At 37.7% G+C, this 17,425-nt stretch overlaps 3 protein-coding genes across 4 annotated transcripts; 2 read left to right on the forward strand and 1 right to left on the reverse strand.

The window, feature by feature from the left end:
- The first annotated feature begins 350 nt into the window (after nucleotides 1–350).
- Nucleotides 351–2,405, forward strand: LOC111794853 (GDSL esterase/lipase 2-like). 2 transcript variants are annotated; one of them, XM_023677017.1, is made up of 5 exons: nucleotides 351–750; nucleotides 1,230–1,351; nucleotides 1,448–1,681; nucleotides 1,751–1,997; nucleotides 2,070–2,405. In XM_023677017.1, exons 1-5 carry the CDS (start codon nucleotides 471–473, stop codon nucleotides 2,324–2,326), a joined length of 1,140 nt encoding a protein of 379 aa, XP_023532785.1. In that variant the 5' UTR covers nucleotides 351–470; the 3' UTR covers nucleotides 2,327–2,405. The 2 variants fall into 2 exon arrangements, with proteins under 2 accessions (XP_023532785.1, XP_023532786.1); XM_023677018.1 differs by having other exon boundaries at nucleotides 2,078–2,249.
- A 3,663-nt stretch (nucleotides 2,406–6,068) lies between these two features.
- Nucleotides 6,069–9,791, forward strand: LOC111795233 (GTP-binding protein BRASSINAZOLE INSENSITIVE PALE GREEN 2, chloroplastic). The gene is made up of 4 exons (XM_023677531.1): nucleotides 6,069–6,402; nucleotides 6,475–7,781; nucleotides 8,199–8,366; nucleotides 9,276–9,791. The coding sequence occupies exons 1-4, from the start codon at nucleotides 6,303–6,305 to the stop codon at nucleotides 9,618–9,620; spliced, it is 1,920 nt and encodes a 639-aa protein (XP_023533299.1). The 5' UTR covers nucleotides 6,069–6,302; the 3' UTR covers nucleotides 9,621–9,791.
- Nucleotides 9,792–10,088: 297 nt separating this feature from the next.
- Nucleotides 10,089–14,172, reverse strand: LOC111795234 (shikimate kinase, chloroplastic-like). The gene is made up of 12 exons (XM_023677532.1): nucleotides 14,054–14,172; nucleotides 13,491–13,788; nucleotides 12,941–12,993; nucleotides 12,797–12,851; nucleotides 12,645–12,717; nucleotides 12,159–12,243; nucleotides 11,429–11,511; nucleotides 11,199–11,328; nucleotides 11,012–11,090; nucleotides 10,709–10,773; nucleotides 10,473–10,555; nucleotides 10,089–10,365 (listed from the first exon to the last, which is right to left on the reverse strand). Exons 2-11 carry the CDS (start codon nucleotides 13,717–13,719, stop codon nucleotides 10,499–10,501), a joined length of 909 nt encoding a protein of 302 aa, XP_023533300.1. The 5' UTR covers nucleotides 13,720–13,788; nucleotides 14,054–14,172; the 3' UTR covers nucleotides 10,089–10,365; nucleotides 10,473–10,498.
- Nucleotides 14,173–17,425: the final 3,253 nt, after the last annotated feature.

Genomic DNA, 17,425 nt, shown 5'->3' on the forward strand with positions numbered 1-17,425 from the left:
GGAAAGAAGAGTAACACAACGCTCTACGAATAGTTACCTATTAGAGATGTCCACAGGGAGGGATAGGGATAGAGAAGCCTTTGTCATCTCATCTCCGCTACCTATTTCATTCTCATCTCCGTGCAATTCTCCATTTATTTTTACGGGAATCAGGGCAGAATTGTTTATAATTCTCGTTGGTTAAAAAAAATGAATTAATAATAGTTTATAATTGAACCAAAATTCAACAATATGTGTAACCAAAAGGCAATTGTATTAATTGGATAATTGAATCATACTCTCCACTCCTTTATTAAACCTAAATTATATAGTCTCTCGTCTCATTATTGATTTCATTTCAGCCGTGGATTTCCAAACCAAGTTTGTTAAAGTACCCACGTGACACTGTCAGAGCTTTGTGTGTTGAATGCTATTTGAAGACAGAAGCGCAGAGGATCTAGGGGTGGGGGAAAGCCAACAGTGAAGAGATCATGAAGCTCCCAAATTTAGGCTTCTGCTGCTTCTTCTTCTTCTTCTTCATCTTGTTTGCGTTCCAAACAGCTTCTCCCACATTCCCGGAAGCCTCCACCATACCACTGCCTAACTGCTTTGCCTTTTTCTTGTTCGGAGATTCCTATGTCGACGCCGGAAATAACAACTACATCAACACCACTGCTGACTTTCAGGCCAACTTTCCGCCCTACGGCGAAACCTTCTTCCACCTCCCCACCGGCAGGTTTACCGATGGCCGTACTATTCCAGATTTTTTAGGTATACATTCCCCGATCGATATATTTCTCGAAATAAACGAAAGACGAAACATAAATCTTCTTTTTTTATGAGCTTCTAAACTTCACTTACTAGAATAAGTCACGGATAAATGTGTGACTAATTGTCAGTATACTCGGTAGAATAAGTTACTAACTTATGGATCAGTACGATGGATAATAGTTTAGATCAAATTTGGTGGTTGTGGACTAAGATTGTTAGTAATTCTTGATTTAGTAGAAAGTTGAGGGAGCTAGTAAAATACTCGATCAGATGTATGTTTTTTTACAATAATAGAGAGAATTGAAGAGCTAAAGCTTTGTTTGCTCCAAAAGATCTTTATTACCTTTGTTACTTTGTCTCTTTTACTTGTTTGGACGTAATTATGATCGGGTCACATCCAATACTCAAACTTTTAATTTGTGTTATAATGTTTTTTTTTTTTTTTTTTTTTTTTTTTTTTTTTTTTTTTTTTTTTGTAGCCGAGTATGCAGGCTTGCCTTTGATTCCGCCATATTTAGATCCTCACAACGATTTCTATGACAACGGCGTGAATTTTGCATCGAGTGGAAGTGGTGCTTTAGCTGAGAGTCACGAGGGATCGGTTCGAATAACTTCATCAAACTTGTGATTGATTTGGTTTTAAATTGAATTGAATAGAATAGAATATTTCTTAGTATTGAATCAATGGTTTTTTCAGGCCATAGGACTTCAAACTCAGATGAAGTTTTTCAAAAACGTGATGAAATCACTACGAAAGAAGCTGGGGAATGCCTCAGCTCAAACCCTCATCTCAAACTCGGTTTTTCTCTTCAACTTTGGAGGAAATGATTATCTAAATCCTTTCGACATAAGTTACGACATATTTAACACCTCAAGCGCTCAAGAACAGTTCGTGAATATGGTGGTAGGAAATATAACGATAGCGCTTAAGGTAAGCTTGCATGTCTTGATATGTCTTGATATGCAGTGATTTAATGATACATCAACTGCTCTTAAATAGGAAGTATACAAGTACGGAGGAAGGAAATTTGGGTTTATGACAGTGCCTCCGTTAGGTCATATGCCAAGTTCGAGAATAAAAAGGAGTGTCCAATTTTTCGAAGAGGCTTCTTCAATAACAAGGCTACACAACCAGGTTCTTCCCGATGCCTTACAAAAACTTGGCATCCAACTCGAAGGATTTAAATACGCTTTTGCAGATACCCACACTCTACTTCTTCAAAGAATTTTAAATCCTATCAAATACGGTAACTAATTTTTGGTTATCTATTAGACGTTTTTTGAAATTTAGACACTAAATAGGTATAAATTGGATGAAGGTTTCAAGGTAGCGGAGACAGCATGTTGTGGGAGCGGGGCGTTCAGAGGGTTTTATAATTGTGGAAGAAACGTTGAAGGTTTACCATTTACGCATTGTGACAATCTGGAAGATTATATATTCTTTGATTCCTTTCATCCTACTGAAAAACTGTTCAAGCAGCTCGCGGAACTTATATGGAGCGGAGATGCTCAAATTGTTAAGCCTTACAACTTCAAACAACTCTTTGAGTATGATTCAATGTTGGCTTCTTATTGAGATTCTTATGATGACTTGTCTTTCTGTCTAGTCCCAATGCTTGAGATTGTCTAGTCGAATAAAGACGTTTCTTTTAGGATGGTTAGAGTATTCTTAGCTCTTTCTTTTAACTAGCAATATTTACCGTTTGTTTCTATTTCTCTTATCATTGTCTATGAAACTCGATTTTTCAATTAGTTTTCCTCATTTTTATCATTTTCATAACTTTAGATTTTGGGGTCAAAATGAATTGTTTTCTTTGGTAAAGTTATAGATGGAAGATGCATCTACACCCTAGTATTTTTCTTGAATTTTAAACATCATAAGAGACTAAGTTATGAGCGTCGGAAGTAGGTACGTTACCTCTTTCTTTTGTTCTTGAATGGATTGTGGAGGCTCTATTTTTTGTTCGCGTTTTTCGGCCAAGTTTCTTCACAGATCTTGTGGAGAGTCCTACCTAGAAGAACACATCGAAATCTTAGGCCTCGATTGGTAAGAGAGGTCTCGAATTTGAGGAAGAAGTCGGTAAACTTACCAAACACTTTTGTTTCGTTGAGAATCTTCGGTTCTTGGCGGAAGAATGAGACTTTGGTCGCTCCGATCTTCTTCTTCCTTTCAAAAAGGGACTCTTGCGTCAAGATCTTGGTCGAAAATAGACTCCGGTGGTAGTTTCGAAGGTGTTCTCCAGTGGTCGATTTTTGCTTCCGACTTTCTCTCTCTTTCTTTTTTTCTTTGCATGTGCTAGCTTCCATTTGGACTCCAATACTGACTGGAGAGTCAAAATGACCTATTTTTCCCTCGGTTGACTTTGATCGATTTTTTTTAAAGTGTTACAAACCCTCCCCTCCTTACAAACTTTCGTCCTCGAAAGTAGGCATCTCTTGAAAGAGGTCAGGATAGGCAATCCTCACGTCTTCTTCTCATCCCAGGTTGTTTCCTTATTACGATGGTTCCCACCAGACTTTTACCAAGGGAATGACCTTGCTGCACAATCTCCTAGGATCACGAGAAAAAATTCTGACAAGTATCTCCTAGTAAGTCAGATCTTTCCGAAGGGGAAGATTTTCATGTCCTATCACATGGGTAGGGTTGGCGTGTACTTTCGTAGCATGAATACGTGAAACCCATTGTGCACGACGATGAAGTTCGGTGGAAATGCAAAATGGCCTATAAATTTTGGGCTCAACTTGCCCTCCTTCCCAAACTTCAACACCCTCTCATGGGTTTTACTTTTAGGTAAACATGATCACTAGGTCCTCTATACGCGAATCTGCATAGCTCTTCTATCGATTCTGTGCAATAAGTATCCTCTGCTTAATTTTTTGTACCGCTACGTTGGTGACCTGAACCAACTCTGGTCCCAACAATTGCTGCATGTCTACCTCTTCCCAAAATACCAGTGTTCGACACCTACACTCATAGAGTGCCTCGAATGGGGCCATTTGAATGGTCACTTGATAACTTTTATTGTAGGCAAATTCCATCGAAGGTAGGTGTTTGTCCTAGAATCAAGAGAAATCCATGACACATGCTCGCAACATGTTCTCTAAGATCTAATTTAGTCTTCGAGTCTGTCCATCCCTCTAAGGGTGAAATGTTGTGCTAAACCTTAACTGCATTCTCAACGCCTTCTAAAGACTTCCAAAACTGTATGGTGAACCTGGTGTCCCAATCTAGCACAATAGAAACTGGTACTCCATGCAGGAAAACTACTTCTCTGACATATAACTGAACCCATCAATCAACTCTATATGTGGTCTTGCTTGAAATGAAGTGAGCTATCTTGGTTAGCCTGTCTATAACCACCTAGATTAAGTTAAAACTCTGCTTGGTCTTTTAGCAAACTCGAAATAAAATCTATACATACTACTTCCCTTTCTGTTGGACCTTCACATGTTGGCAAGTTAAGCATTGACTTATGAAATCAACTATATTCTTCTTCATCCCTAGCCACCAATAACATCCTTTCAGTCCTGGTACATCTTCGTACTCCCAACGTGGAACATATAAGTTGTATCATGAGCTTCAATCATAATCTCTTTTAGAATTTTCTCATCTCAGGTTACACATATGCGCTTTTGCCACAGCAAGCCCCTATATGAGAAGATTGAAAACCCGCTTGACAAGATTGGAAACCCGTTGGTCTCTCTGTATGTCTCATTTCACACTTTGCTGAGGTGCTCGTCATTTTTTTGGACGTCAATGATTTATTCTCGTAAGGTGGGTTGCACGGTCATCTGTGCTATCAAAGTGGTACCACCTCTGGCTACAACCTCGATTTCAGCCCTCTTCATCTTGTAACTTTCTCTTGCTTGGTGATCATTGCAGAAGTATAGAATCTCAACATCATAATCCTTTACCAATTTCAACCCCTGCTCAATGCATCAGCTACAACGTTAGCTTTATTTGGATGGTATAAAATCTCAACATCGTAACCTTTTACCAATTCCAACCTTTTTTTTTTTTTTTGTCTCATATTAAGTTCCTTCTGCCTAAACAGGTACTTGAGGCTCTTATGATCGGTGTATACTTGCACTTTTGCTCCATATAGATAATGTGGCAACGTCTTTAATGCAAACACTACTACTGCTAATTTCTGCTAATTTCAGATCATGAGTAGGGTAATTTCGTTCGTACTCCTTCAGTTGTCTTGAAGCATAAGCTATCATCTTACCTTTCTGCATAAGCATGCACCCTAGACCTTTATTTGAGGTGTCCCTGTACACTGTGAGGTTGTCTGACCCATTTGGTACTGTGAGAACTATTGTTGTCACCTACCTTTCCTTAAGCTCCCGGAAATTCTGTTCACATGCTAGTATCCATATGAAGGCTTGCCCTTCTTAGTTAACTGTGTAAGTGCTTCAGAGATCTTGAAAAAATCCTATATAAATCTTTTATAATATCCAGCTAGTTCCACAAAACTTCAATTTCAGTGACTATGGTCAGTCTTGAGCAATGCTCTAGAGAGTTTTCGGGCAACGCTAATAACTTTGAAAAAGTAGAGTTATATCAAGTCTTTTTGTAATTAATTTTACTCTCGGTATTCACAATTTGCTCATTAATTGCCCCATTTATTCTAATTAGTATACATGAAATAGTCAATTGAGGTTTAATATAAAAAGAAATCAATTTGCATAAATCGAGTTTAATTTTACATTTCATTGAGTTATTGGGTAAAATTCTAGAACATTTATGTTGAACCATGATGCTGTAGCAAATCTAGAAACAACAATGTTGGCAAATCTGGAACAAATTGCTAACTCTATGCTGAAGTAATTCGGAAATCAAATTTTCGGGGATGACATGGAAATTTTAATCCACATCAGCCGTCCACGTGGATCATTGACAACCCAATTAGAAACATCCTTACATGGAAAATTTTATCATTTCTAAGCCCTAAATGAGAAGGAGCAAACATCATAAAAGAAAAAGGATACCTAAAAAAGGGACCGAAGCCACACTTTAGAAAACAGATTTTCAGATTAGACAGCCGCTGAAGAAGAAAACCCAGCAACGGTTGACAACAAAAGGAGAAGAAGACGAAGAAGAATTGATTTGGGCAAAGAGGTGGACGTGAGAGCAGTGAAGAGAATTTCCATTGAAGAACACCAACAAAACTGGATAACTCTCTATTTTTCTTACCCTAATACGTACCGGTGTTTTATCATATTCTTCGAATTATTATTATTATTATTATTATTATTATTTGGAACACCTCTATTAATTTGTTTTAGGGTTTTTAAAAAAAGAGATTAGAAATAGAGGATGAGATAAGAATTAACAAGTTTTGGCTCATTTCTTACTCTGTTTTTGCATAAATATTCAATATTTCCTTCATTTACCTTCCTTCTGCTGCATAATAAGATTTGCAGAGATGGAACTTCGCGTATGTTCTTATCTTTAGGTATGAAACTGTTTGTATGTGCCCAACTCTGTTCTTCCCTAAAATACTTCACATAACACTTCCAATTGTGTATATCAATTGCGACTTGAAGAAATGGCGACTTCGCTATCTGCAACGGCGCTCACTCTGAATCTCGCCCACAATAATATCTGTACTGGATTCAGAGCACGAACACGTCCTCCTTTATTTCCAGGTACGTTCACCCTTCCCTTCATTTTCCCTTGCATTTTGATTCATTGAGTAAACGAAAACCCTGTTTTCATAGGCTTCATTAGAGAAGGAATTGCTCACGAAAATCAAGTTCCAGTAGTTAGGTTAGCTGTGAAATCTCAATTAAGTGTTCATACAACCAGTACTAAGATTCAGGGTAAAGGAAGAACGAAAAATCCACTTCTGAGTGAGGGACGAGATGAGGATGAGAAAATGGGGGACATATGTCCTGGTTGTGGAGTTTTTATGCAAGATGAGGATCCAAACCTTCCTGGATATTATCAGAAAAGGAAGGTTTCAGTCACAGAACCAATAGAAGATGATTTCTACGGAATTATAGAGGATGAGGATGAGGATGAGGATGAGGATGATGCCATGTTTGAAGAAGAAGAAGACAGTGATGGAGAAAAAATTGTTGATGAATTTGATTGGGATTCAGATGAATGGGAGGCTAAAATCATGGAGGAAGAAGAAAGTGATTTGGATTTGGATGGTTTTGCTCCTGCTGATGTGGGATATGGAAACATTACAGACGAAACGGTGAAGCGAGCCGAGAAGAAGAGGATATCTAAGTCAGAAAAGAAGAAGAGAGCTAGAGAGGCTGAGAAAGAGAGAGAAGAGGTAACAGTTTGTGCAAGGTGCCATTCATTGAGGAATTATGGGCAGGTAAAGAACCAAGCTGCTGAGAATTTGATACCTGATTTTGATTTTGATAGATTGATAGCCAATCGTTTGATGAAATCCACATCAAATTTGAATAATGTTGTTGTTATGGTTGTTGATTGTGTTGATTTCGATGGTTCTTTCCCAAAGAGGGCAGCAAAATCGTTGTTTAAGGCTCTGGAAGGGAGTAAGAACAACCCAAAGATTAGTAAAAAGCTGCCAAAGCTTGTTCTTGTGGCTACAAAGGTTGACCTCCTCCCCTCACAGATTTCACCCACAAGGCTTGATAGATGGGTTAGGCACCGTGCTAAGGCTGCAGGGGCTCCTAAATTGGCTGGAGTCTATTTGGTTAGTGCTCGTAAAGATGTTGGTGTGAGAAATCTATTGTCCTTCATCAAAGAATTGGCTGGTCCACGAGGCAATGTGTGGGTTATTGGTGCTCAGAATGCAGGGAAGTCTACTCTCATTAACACATTTGCAAAGAAAGAAGGGGCTAAAGTGACAAAGCTTACAGAAGCTCCAATTCCGGGGACGACCCTCGGGATTTTGAGAATTGCGGGGATTTTGTCAGCCAAGGCAAAGTTGTTTGACACTCCTGGTCTTCTACATCCTTATCTAGCGTCCATGAGATTGGATAGGGAAGAACAAAAGATGGTCGAAATCCGAAAGGAGCTCCAACCGAGGACTTATCGAGTGAAGGCAAGTATATACCTCTTCTAAATGAAAACATGGATTTATTCTATCATCTACATGACCATATCCATTTAGTACTTTCACTAGTGAAAATTTATGACTCTACAATGGCTTATTAACCCATATTTGACAGAGAATTTGAGTCCACGTTGTGTTCTAAATGATAGCATGTTAGATATTCAAAATTCCTCTCCATTATACCGTAGCTATTTCAGTTACTGCTTCAAAATAGTTGGATAGGCCCGAGTTTGTATGCAAATTTAGCATGTTTTCAGGTTTATGGCATGGTAGTTTGAACTATTCATTTGAGTTGTCTATAATGTTATATGAAAATGGTAGAGAAGTATCAAATTATAGAATGACTTGGTAGTGGTTGTTCACTAGATTTGAGGATGCTTGAGTATTGACTATAATGTTGTGCAGGTAGGACAGGCCGTGCATGTTGGTGGTTTGGTAAGACTTGACCTCAGCCAAGCTTCAGTACAGACAATTTATATTACAGTTTGGGCATCACCAAATGTTTCTCTTCACTTGGGGAAGATTGAAAATGCCGATGAGATATGGAAGAAACATGCAGGTGTAAGGTTGCAGGTAATCTAATTGCCTTTATTTCACTGCAATTCATTTCTCTTCATGTACTTATTCTTGCTAGTATTCATTCATTTCTCCAATCGACGTGGGATCCCCACTAAATCCACACCCTTCAGGGCCAGTGTCCTTGCTGGCACATCACCTCATATCCACCCTCTTTGGAGCTCAGCCTTCTCGCTGACACATAGCTCGGTGTCTAGCTTTGATACCATTTATAAGAGCCAAGCCCACCGCTAGCAGATATTGTCCTCTTTGGGCTTTCCCTTTTGGGCTTCTCTCAAAGTTTTTAAAACGCATCTGTTAGAGAGAGATTTCCACACCCTTATAAAGAATGCTTCATTCTTCTCCCCAACCAATGTGGGATCTCACAATCCACCCTCCCTTCGAACCCTAGTGTCCTCGTTGGCACTTGTTCCCTTCTCCAATCGATGTGGGACCCCCACCAAATCCACCCCCTTTAGGGCCCAGCGTCCTTGCTGGCACTTCGCCTCATGTTCACCCCCTTTGGAGCTCAACCTCCTCGCTGGCACATCGCCTCATGTTCACCCCCTTCGGAGCTCAGCCTCCTCGCTGGCACATCGCCCGGTGTCTGGCTCTGATACCATTTATAACATCCCAAGCCCACCATTAGCAGATATTGTCCTCTTTGGGCTTTCCCTTTTGGGCTTCTCCTCAAGGTTTTTAAAACGCATTTGCGAGGGAGGGGTTTCCACATTCTTGTAAAGAATGCTTTGTTCTCCCCCTAACCAATGTAGGATCTCACACTTCGTTTCTCCTCTGGCCATGTTTGTTGCTCAGGCACAATCACTCCTAAACATAGCCATATTAGTGAATTAGTGAAAGAGAAACGAAGTCTTGTCTATTTGATGATTGCAGTTTGAATATTTTCGTTTTGTTTTGCCCTGTCAGCCACCCATTGGCGTAGACCGTGCTTCTGAAATTGGCAAATGGGATGAGAGAGAGATAAAAGTGTCTGGCAGCAGTTGGGACGTCAATAGCATTGATATTTCAATAGCAGGTTTAGGCTGGTTTTCTTTGGGTCTCAAAGGTGAAGCAACCTTGACATTGTGGATAGATAATGGGATAGAAGTAAGTTTGAGAGAACCATTGGTTCTTGATCGAGCGCCATTCCTCGAGAGGCCCGGTTTCTGGCTACCAAAAGCCATATCCAATAGCATTGGCAATGAAACAAAACTTGATGCACAGAGGAGAAAAGCCTTAGAGGAGGAGGAGAGTGTGGAGGTTTGTACATGAGAGAAGGTACACGTGTGTTCGAGCTATCGAGGGTCCGAGGAGGTTGTTTGAGATTTTGAACTTGAAGTTTGTTCAATCAATGAGCTTTTGTATACCTAGCAGAAGATGATAGTGTAAAATGGTCAAAAAGTGTATGAGTAGCATAGAAAAGTTGCCTTTGATTTTGCCGAATTTACGTCCTCACAACAATCTCTACTTCCAACACAGTTTGTCAACAAAAAAAGTCTCGAGTAAATTTGTTTTTCAAGGCCTAAACATGAACGCAAGAAAGAGGAGGAAGTTGGAAGCCCAAGTTCTTTAACAATATTTGAGGCTATAGAAATTCATTATTTAAACTTTTTAACTCTGAAATTCGAACCGCTTCTCTCTTGATCAATAATATATATCTATTGTACCATGCTCACTTTGACTCCATTAATTTACCATATAGAAATTGACAAATTTACCAAATAGAAATCCATACAGAAATTGACAAAGAATAGATACAATTTTGTACCTTTGGGAAAATTTTAAAATTAAATATGAAACTTCTCCGTACAATAGAGCCAACCGAAGTGTAATCTAACCTTAAATGAATGACATAACCACATTTATAAGAAACGTGATACATTTTCTATGCTTCACTACACTAAATGATCATACCCTTTTGCGAGATTAAGAAATATGGGTCAAGACTTGGGATGAATCAAGCTTTGATAGAGAATATTCTCCATAAATAATGAAAAAATCGAATTTGTAATTGCACCTGAAAACAGAAGAAAAATGCTCAACTTTTATAAGGAAAAAATGAAACGAAAATATCAGCTTCTTCACTTCATTGCTGCCATGAAAGTAGTAAAGCTTCTATTATACCTGAATAACTATTGTTTTTGTGGTTGTCAAAATGCACAAGAACCATTTTCTCTCTCCAAAAAGATGCTGATTTGTTCCAGTACCTGAGAGTACATAGTAGTATAAACGTGTACAAGCTAAAAATTGTTAGGAATAAAAATAGGACTCATAGTCAAAATGCTCGAGTTAGTTGCAGCGTAAACTATAATGTTTATGCAGAGAGAGAGAGAGAGAGAGAGAGAGAGAGAGAGAGAGACCTCGATTGCTATGGCCATAGGTGTGACATTACATACATCTTTAGTGCCCAGTTTCGCTGCAAGTTCTGCACAACTCAAGCACTCAGCTTATGTTCGGAATGGCTTTTGGAAAAAATAACTTTTAAATGAAAGCAGCAGTTCTTCTGTGCGAAAGAAAAACTAAAGAGATTACTTTTTGATATTGCAAACCCAAAACCATTGAGCTGTTGACATTAAGCTTAGAAAGAATAAGACATTATTTTAGTTCTTTTTTGTACTTCCACAGGTCATGATGAATAAAAACATCAAGGAAAGATGTCTTACTTTGGCAGCAAACTCTCACTTCAGCTTTGGCATATGCTTCACCCCTCTCTTCTAGGAGAGTAGATAAACGGACGACGGTCTGTAGATGACAGGAATTAAATAACAAATTTATTCGAGACTGAATTTTAAAACTAATCTTAAGAGATTCTTCTCAAGAGAAAACAGAAACAAGCACTGAAAAACGTACTTTTGAGTATGCATCAGTTGAATCATGATGCAAAAGGGGGCGAGAACGGGTTCCTACAGCTGAAATCCTCTTAACCAAGGCTTCCAAAGGCACATCCAACCAGACACTGATCCCTTTATTCATATGTTTCCTGGAAATTTAAGAACAAAGGTTCGGCCAGATGATACTGAAAACTTAAGTACAACTGAAAAGATGTAACCACTTGTATCTAACTAGTCTCTCTTCTTTACCAGTTTATCGTTCTTGTAACGACACCTCCGCCTGTGGAAATAACAAACTGATGCATCAAAGATAACTTCCTCAATGCCTCCGTCTGCAGGAATCAAGATAAGTTAGATTCACTGTTATGTCAATAAGCTAAGATTTTGTTTTGGAGTTCATAAATGCATAGAATAGAGCATCCCTTGTGGCAACAATGTTTCAATGGTGAGAAATTCAAGTATTACACATTCCGGGTCTATCAAAATGTAATGGCCAAGTGGCAATGACCTTTTCGTGGTATAACTTTAAAATGAAAGAATAGAAAACAAAGTAATGATAGTTATCATAGAGCATTATGGCCATGATATTTACTTCGACCTTCGAGGCTAGTATGAGGTTTAGTTTAAGCAAGGACTAAAAAGAAATTCTTGAATGATTAAGATCACTTTCATCAATTCTAGATACTACATAACACTTCAAAAGTAGTCTGAAGTACAAATCCAAGTGTACCACGGGACAAACAATTGAGATAACCTCATCAGTCAAGAGAGAAAGAAAATCTCGATCAGAATCCATGTTTGGATATGAACCTAACAGCTAAAAACCTTTACAAGATAATCGATGGGTGCATTTGAGAGAGAGGCAGAGAGAGGTAAAATAATGAATAAACAGCATAAACTTTGAGCAAAGTAGTTAACAGACAACATAAATTATGTCAAAATGTAACAAATGATTTGGCAGTTATGCGTCTATACTGACCTCTTTTTCTCTAAAGAAGTCTTCCCCATAGACATTGAAAATTTCAGCTACAGAAATTCCAACGTCTTCTTCAACCAATGAATCACTGTGGCATCCAAAATATAAAATATCACAAGTGATCAGTAAGGAAATATATCGTCATAGTATGTGGTTACGCATGGACAAGAAAAATTAATCACAGAAGCCAGAAATTATAACGCTAGCATAAAAATCCTAGATCCACAGTTCTTTCTTTCATTAATGGAGGAAATAAAATTAAAAACAGGGTCCAGTGATTTTTCTGCATCTGTTGCATCTTCAATGATATTGTAATTTTACAGCTGCATTTTACTCAGCTTCACTTGTCAATAAAACTTGGAAGATAAATTTAATTATAAAATTTAAAGAACGTAAATCTCTCGCTTGCTATGAAATCAAGATGCAAAGAAGAATAACAGATTTTGATAGAAAGTTGGTAAAAACTGCACAAACAGCTTTAAGACAAACCTATCAGCAAAGGAGTAACCGAGTGCATTGGACAGGACATTCCCCACAGTCGTTTTTCCCGAACCCATCATTCCTGCACTTCATAGATACAATTTTGAACATCTAATTTCATAAGCTCAAAAGTAATGAAGTGCTCCAAGAAAGAAACTCACCAACAAGATATATACAGCGCCCATCTAAATATGACTCAATCTCCCGGCACTTCCTCTGCAATTTTGAATATGACTCAATCACACAATGCAAGAAAGCAGTGAAAACCTCTAGCAAAATAAGAATGAAAAAGAGGAAACCCATACCTGTATAGCCAAAGATTCATCAAAAGAAGCAAAATGGTTTCCAGATTCCAACACTGAAAAAACGCAAAATCGAAAATCTTATTAGAAATGTAGTCCCTGACTATATTCAAGTTTCCATGTATATGTATGTATGTATGTATGCCACAAATTACAGGCTAATCCTTCTAATGAGAGCTTAAAACATTGTGTAAAAAATACTTCACAGTGGGAGCAAATGGGAAAAATGTAATCAAGTTGAAATGAAATTGTCATTTTATAACACACTTAATAAAGGTGCTCCAAGTTTCTCAAGTACACCGTGCAAATTTTAACAATCGGAGAAACATTAATTTTATCACGGGTAAAGATGAGGAACTTCATGTGTTTTGGGAGATTCCATACGCATATATATATATATATACCAAGTAAATGCTAATCAAAATTCTAGGAGCTAAGCTATAATTGGCTTTTACCGAATTCTATAGAATACCATCGAATTAACAGATAGACGTTTCTTTAGCTTTAAGATGAGAAAATTGAATATATCGGCTATAGATTGCAAACAGAAAACCTGTCGAGTTCTCGTAAGAGCAGGCAATGTTCAAAGCAACTGTTCTGCGACGAGCTGAAGGTCTCGACAATTGTAAATTGAATGAAAATGGCACCCGCAAGATGTGCTGCTCCGCGAATCGCCGAGAAAATTGTAGCGAACCCTTGGGCTTTGCAACAATACTGCTGGAATGGATCCATGGAGAAAACTGGAAGTGCTGCGTAACCGTGGCCTCCATTCTTGTTGACATGAGAGGTCGATTTTACCAAATTACAACAACAATGAGTAGCAGTTGGAAAATGATACAAGAATAGAGTCGCTGCAAGGCCGGAGGAAGTCAGGTTAGATTCTCAATCCATTCATCTCCAAAACAAAACCACAACCAAAAAAAGTGGCGTAAAACAAACAATAACTATTTCCTACAGAAATCGCAGAAAGCAGTTCGTAAGATGAAACAAATTCAAAAACCGAAAGAAACAACTCAGAAAACGAAATCAAACGGAAAAACAAACACACGCACACAAAAACAAATAAACTGAGTTCATTTTTTAAAACTTCGGATTATAGCGGTGAAATGAACGTACCGAAGTTGAAACAATGATTTGAACAGGTTGAACGCAGAGAAGATGGTCGACGTCGGATATCTGTGACGACACTCCTCTGGTTCAGAACGACTGGGTGGCTCAGCTGCAAGGCCAGAAACTTGGTTTATATGTGGTGCTACTTCGTATATTGAACGTGGGACCATGCGGTTGAGAGAGAAGAGTTTTATAATAAAATTATAATTTTGTTTGAAATTTTGGAATTTTTAGATTAATTTATCTCCACTTAAATTAATAAAAATATCTCCAAAAATTTAAAAGTTTTAATACTACTTATAAATTTTTTTTAAAAATACCTCGCTACAATGGTAGGAGCAATGACATTGAACTCTTACGTGTTCTTACTATTGGGGTTAGGTAAAGCAAAACACACATACGTGATAGACACATATCTTTCAAAACAACATAGCATAGCACGTCAAAGCGATTAAGTGTTGTAACTAAACCTCTGTGCTGTGAATCCGTCATTAGAGGGAGTGTAGGACCACGTAGATAACCTAGTAGTTGACAAGCACACAGGGTCGCACCTCACACCTAGAGTGAGTTTATGACTGAGTTAACCTTCCATGGATTACACTTAGACCAATTAGACGCCATACTGTCTTAACAGATTTGATAAGGTAGCACATCAACCCAAGATATTGGTCATTCACGGTTGTGGCTATGCAAGCTGACTAAGTCTAAGAATAGTAAAGTAGTTCACCCGATGAATGAGATTTACCACCTAGTATATCTAGGGTGTTTGAAATGGATGAACAACCTTCAAACCTAGCGTGGGTTTGTGTTAGACATGAAATATGCTCAAAACTTCCAGAGTAGCAGTAGAACTAGGTGTGAAATCCCTAAAGCCCAAAGAAAAGCCTTGGGTAACTTACTAGCTAGCAACATAGCTGATGACAGCCTACAAATAGGTTGATTACTTAATATTTTTATACTCGTCCCTTTCCTCACTTTTTTCAAGTGTTCGCTAACTACTGGTCGAGGTGGTGGAGTATTCAGAAACTACGTGGTCAAAGAAGGGGTCGTCCGAGGGTGTTAGTAAAGTTGGTTTATTTTTGGTCTTTTATATTTTTCTTGAAATGGTATCCAAACCCATTTTTCATTTGTAATAAACTTGAACAACACGATTTTATAATTAGATTTTGATTTGTTTTTATTGTTGATGTTAGTCCAATCCCGTTTGCAAGTTACTGCACATGGAGGAGCCACAGAGCACGTCATAACATAATTTCCCATATGCCATATTTTATGATTGTTATGACGTGAATTATATTATGTAATGTTATGTTGTCATGACTACGTGATCGTTTATTATAACTTATGTTATGCTATGATATGTCATGCATACCATATTAGCTTGATTGTTTTCGAGAATGTGAAATGTTGATATACCAAGAATGTATTCATCAAAAAATTTATGAAAAAACGAATGTACAATTTGCATGTTATATAATTTGGAGCTACGAGTACCTCATGCATTTTTTGTGTGTCATATGCATCGAAATATTTTTTTCGTTATGACTAATACGAATGCGTACCTTACGATGTTTATATTCGTCATGATGTTATGATACAATCTGTGTACACCATAATATTATGTGGGCTCCTTTTCCCTGTGGTTCAAACAGTGTGAGTGTGCGCTAGCTGAAGGGTAACCCCAAGGGTATGTATACGCTAGCTTGGTGGCTTCATGTGCACATATGTAGGTTGTGTGTAGAGAAGTACTATACATCCTTAGCCCGGATTAGAAAGCATAGTTCAAGTCCCCATGGTTGCTTGTGTATGCATTTTTTAACCCAACAGTGGGGTCACTTATTGAGTATTTCTCACAATACTCAATTCATGTGCTAATCTTATTTTTCAGATAAAGGTAAGGTATCTCTGTACAGTTGACGACTTTGCGATGACGGCTATGTGATCAAAGATAAGGTAATTACATGCATGTTGTTTTCTTTGTAGCCCTTAGGGGTAGATCGGGACAATTAATTTTAATTTTCATTGTTTTATTAAAATATTTGTTCATTGATTATGAACGTGTAAGTCAATGACTTCGTAATAAAATATTTTTAATGAATTTTTCATGCATTATAGATATATTATGCATGTAGTGGCAACCTTAATCTCAATAGAAAATTAGAGTCGTTATAGTTAGCATCATAACTCTAGCCTTATAAATTCACTAGACTAGCTGATGACAAAGGCTCAACATGCTTCCATGGTTCCAATGTAGACTTGCTTCATACCAAGTAGGCTTGGAAGACGGCAAGATCCTATGCTACATAAATATGAAATTAAAGTATTGTTATGATTAAAAAAAGATTTACGAGCTATACCATGAAAATCGAACATTGTATACTTGACTGACATGAACTGTGATATGTAATGTTATGACTGCTATGTTATGTTATGTCATGTCATGTCATAACTACGTGATGATGTATTATGACCTATTTTATGCTATGATACGTCATGCACACCATGCTAGTATGATTATTTTCGAGACTGTGAAATGTTGATATGCCAAGAATATATTCATGAAAATGTCTCTGAAAAAACAAACCTATGATCGGCATGTTATATGATTTGAAGCTACGAAGACCTTATACATCTTTGTTTGTTATATGCATCACAATCTTTTTCCATCATGATTAGTATGGATACGTACCTTCCAACATTTATTTCCACCATGATGCTATGATACAGTATTGTGTACACTACAATATTATGCAAGCTTCTTTCCCTCAGAAGCTCAGATAGTGTGAGTGCACTAGTTGAAGGATAGGTCTAGAGGGTACGTATATGCTCGTCTTGTGGGTCCATGTGCGCATACGTGGGTCATGTGTAGAGATGTACTGTATTCCCTTTATTTTATTAAAATCCGTGTTCATTTATTTTTTGCCGCGTTATTTTAACGATTTTATTATAAACGTGTCTTAAATGATTTTTTCGCGCATTATAGATACGCTATGCATGTAGTGACAATCTTGATTAAAAAAAACTTGACCAAAGTGGGACAATGACATGAAATAAAGAGGGACAATGACCAAAGTGGATGTGTTTGGGTAATAGGTTTGCAATAATGTTCATGTTCCTCCAAAAATGGTAATGGAGAAGCTTCTTCATAGCCCCTACTTTTCGACATCTACGCACAATTATTTAGATCAATAGTTCTCGAATTGGAGAGGATAGACACGAAAGGTGAATAAGACTACTTTTTCGTCCATTTAAAATATGGAAGCCAATTGTTAGAGGATTATTGGGAGTGAGTCCCACATTGATTAATTTAGTGGAAGATCTGAGTTTAGGAAGAAATAAATAATTTTCCAAATAAAATTTTTTAATAATATATTTAAA

The sequence above is a fragment of the Cucurbita pepo genome, chromosome LG05 (assembly GCF_002806865.2).
Source record: "Cucurbita pepo subsp. pepo cultivar mu-cu-16 chromosome LG05, ASM280686v2, whole genome shotgun sequence".
NCBI classification, from domain to species: Eukaryota; Viridiplantae; Streptophyta; class Magnoliopsida; order Cucurbitales; family Cucurbitaceae; genus Cucurbita; species Cucurbita pepo.

Excerpts from the sequence above, each read along its gene's own strand:
- LOC111794853 (XM_023677017.1), top strand. The coding sequence starts at position 471 with ATGAAGCTCCCAAATTTAGGCTTCTGCTGCTTCTTCTTCTTCTTCTTC. Across the intron at positions 1,682-1,750 it reads ATATAACGATAGCGCTTAAG|GAAGTATACAAGTACGGAGG; the intron begins GTAAGCTTGCAT and ends GCTCTTAAATAG. Across the intron at positions 1,998-2,069 it reads TTTAAATCCTATCAAATACG|GTTTCAAGGTAGCGGAGACA; the intron begins GTAACTAATTTT and ends AATTGGATGAAG.
- LOC111795233 (XM_023677531.1), top strand. The coding sequence starts at position 6,303 with ATGGCGACTTCGCTATCTGCAACGGCGCTCACTCTGAATCTCGCCCAC. Across the intron at positions 7,782-8,198 it reads CGAGGACTTATCGAGTGAAG|GTAGGACAGGCCGTGCATGT; the intron begins GCAAGTATATAC and ends AATGTTGTGCAG. Across the intron at positions 8,367-9,275 it reads ATGCAGGTGTAAGGTTGCAG|CCACCCATTGGCGTAGACCG; the intron begins GTAATCTAATTG and ends TTGCCCTGTCAG.
- LOC111795234 (XM_023677532.1), bottom strand. The coding sequence starts at position 13,719 with ATGTCAACAAGAATGGAGGCCACGGTTACGCAGCACTTCCAGTTTTCT. Across the intron at positions 12,852-12,940 it reads ATGAATCTTTGGCTATACAG|AGGAAGTGCCGGGAGATTGA; the intron begins GTATGGGTTTCC and ends TCAAAATTGCAG. Across the intron at positions 10,774-11,011 it reads AGTGAGAGTTTGCTGCCAAA|AACTTGCAGCGAAACTGGGC; the intron begins GTAAGACATCTT and ends TGAGTTGTGCAG.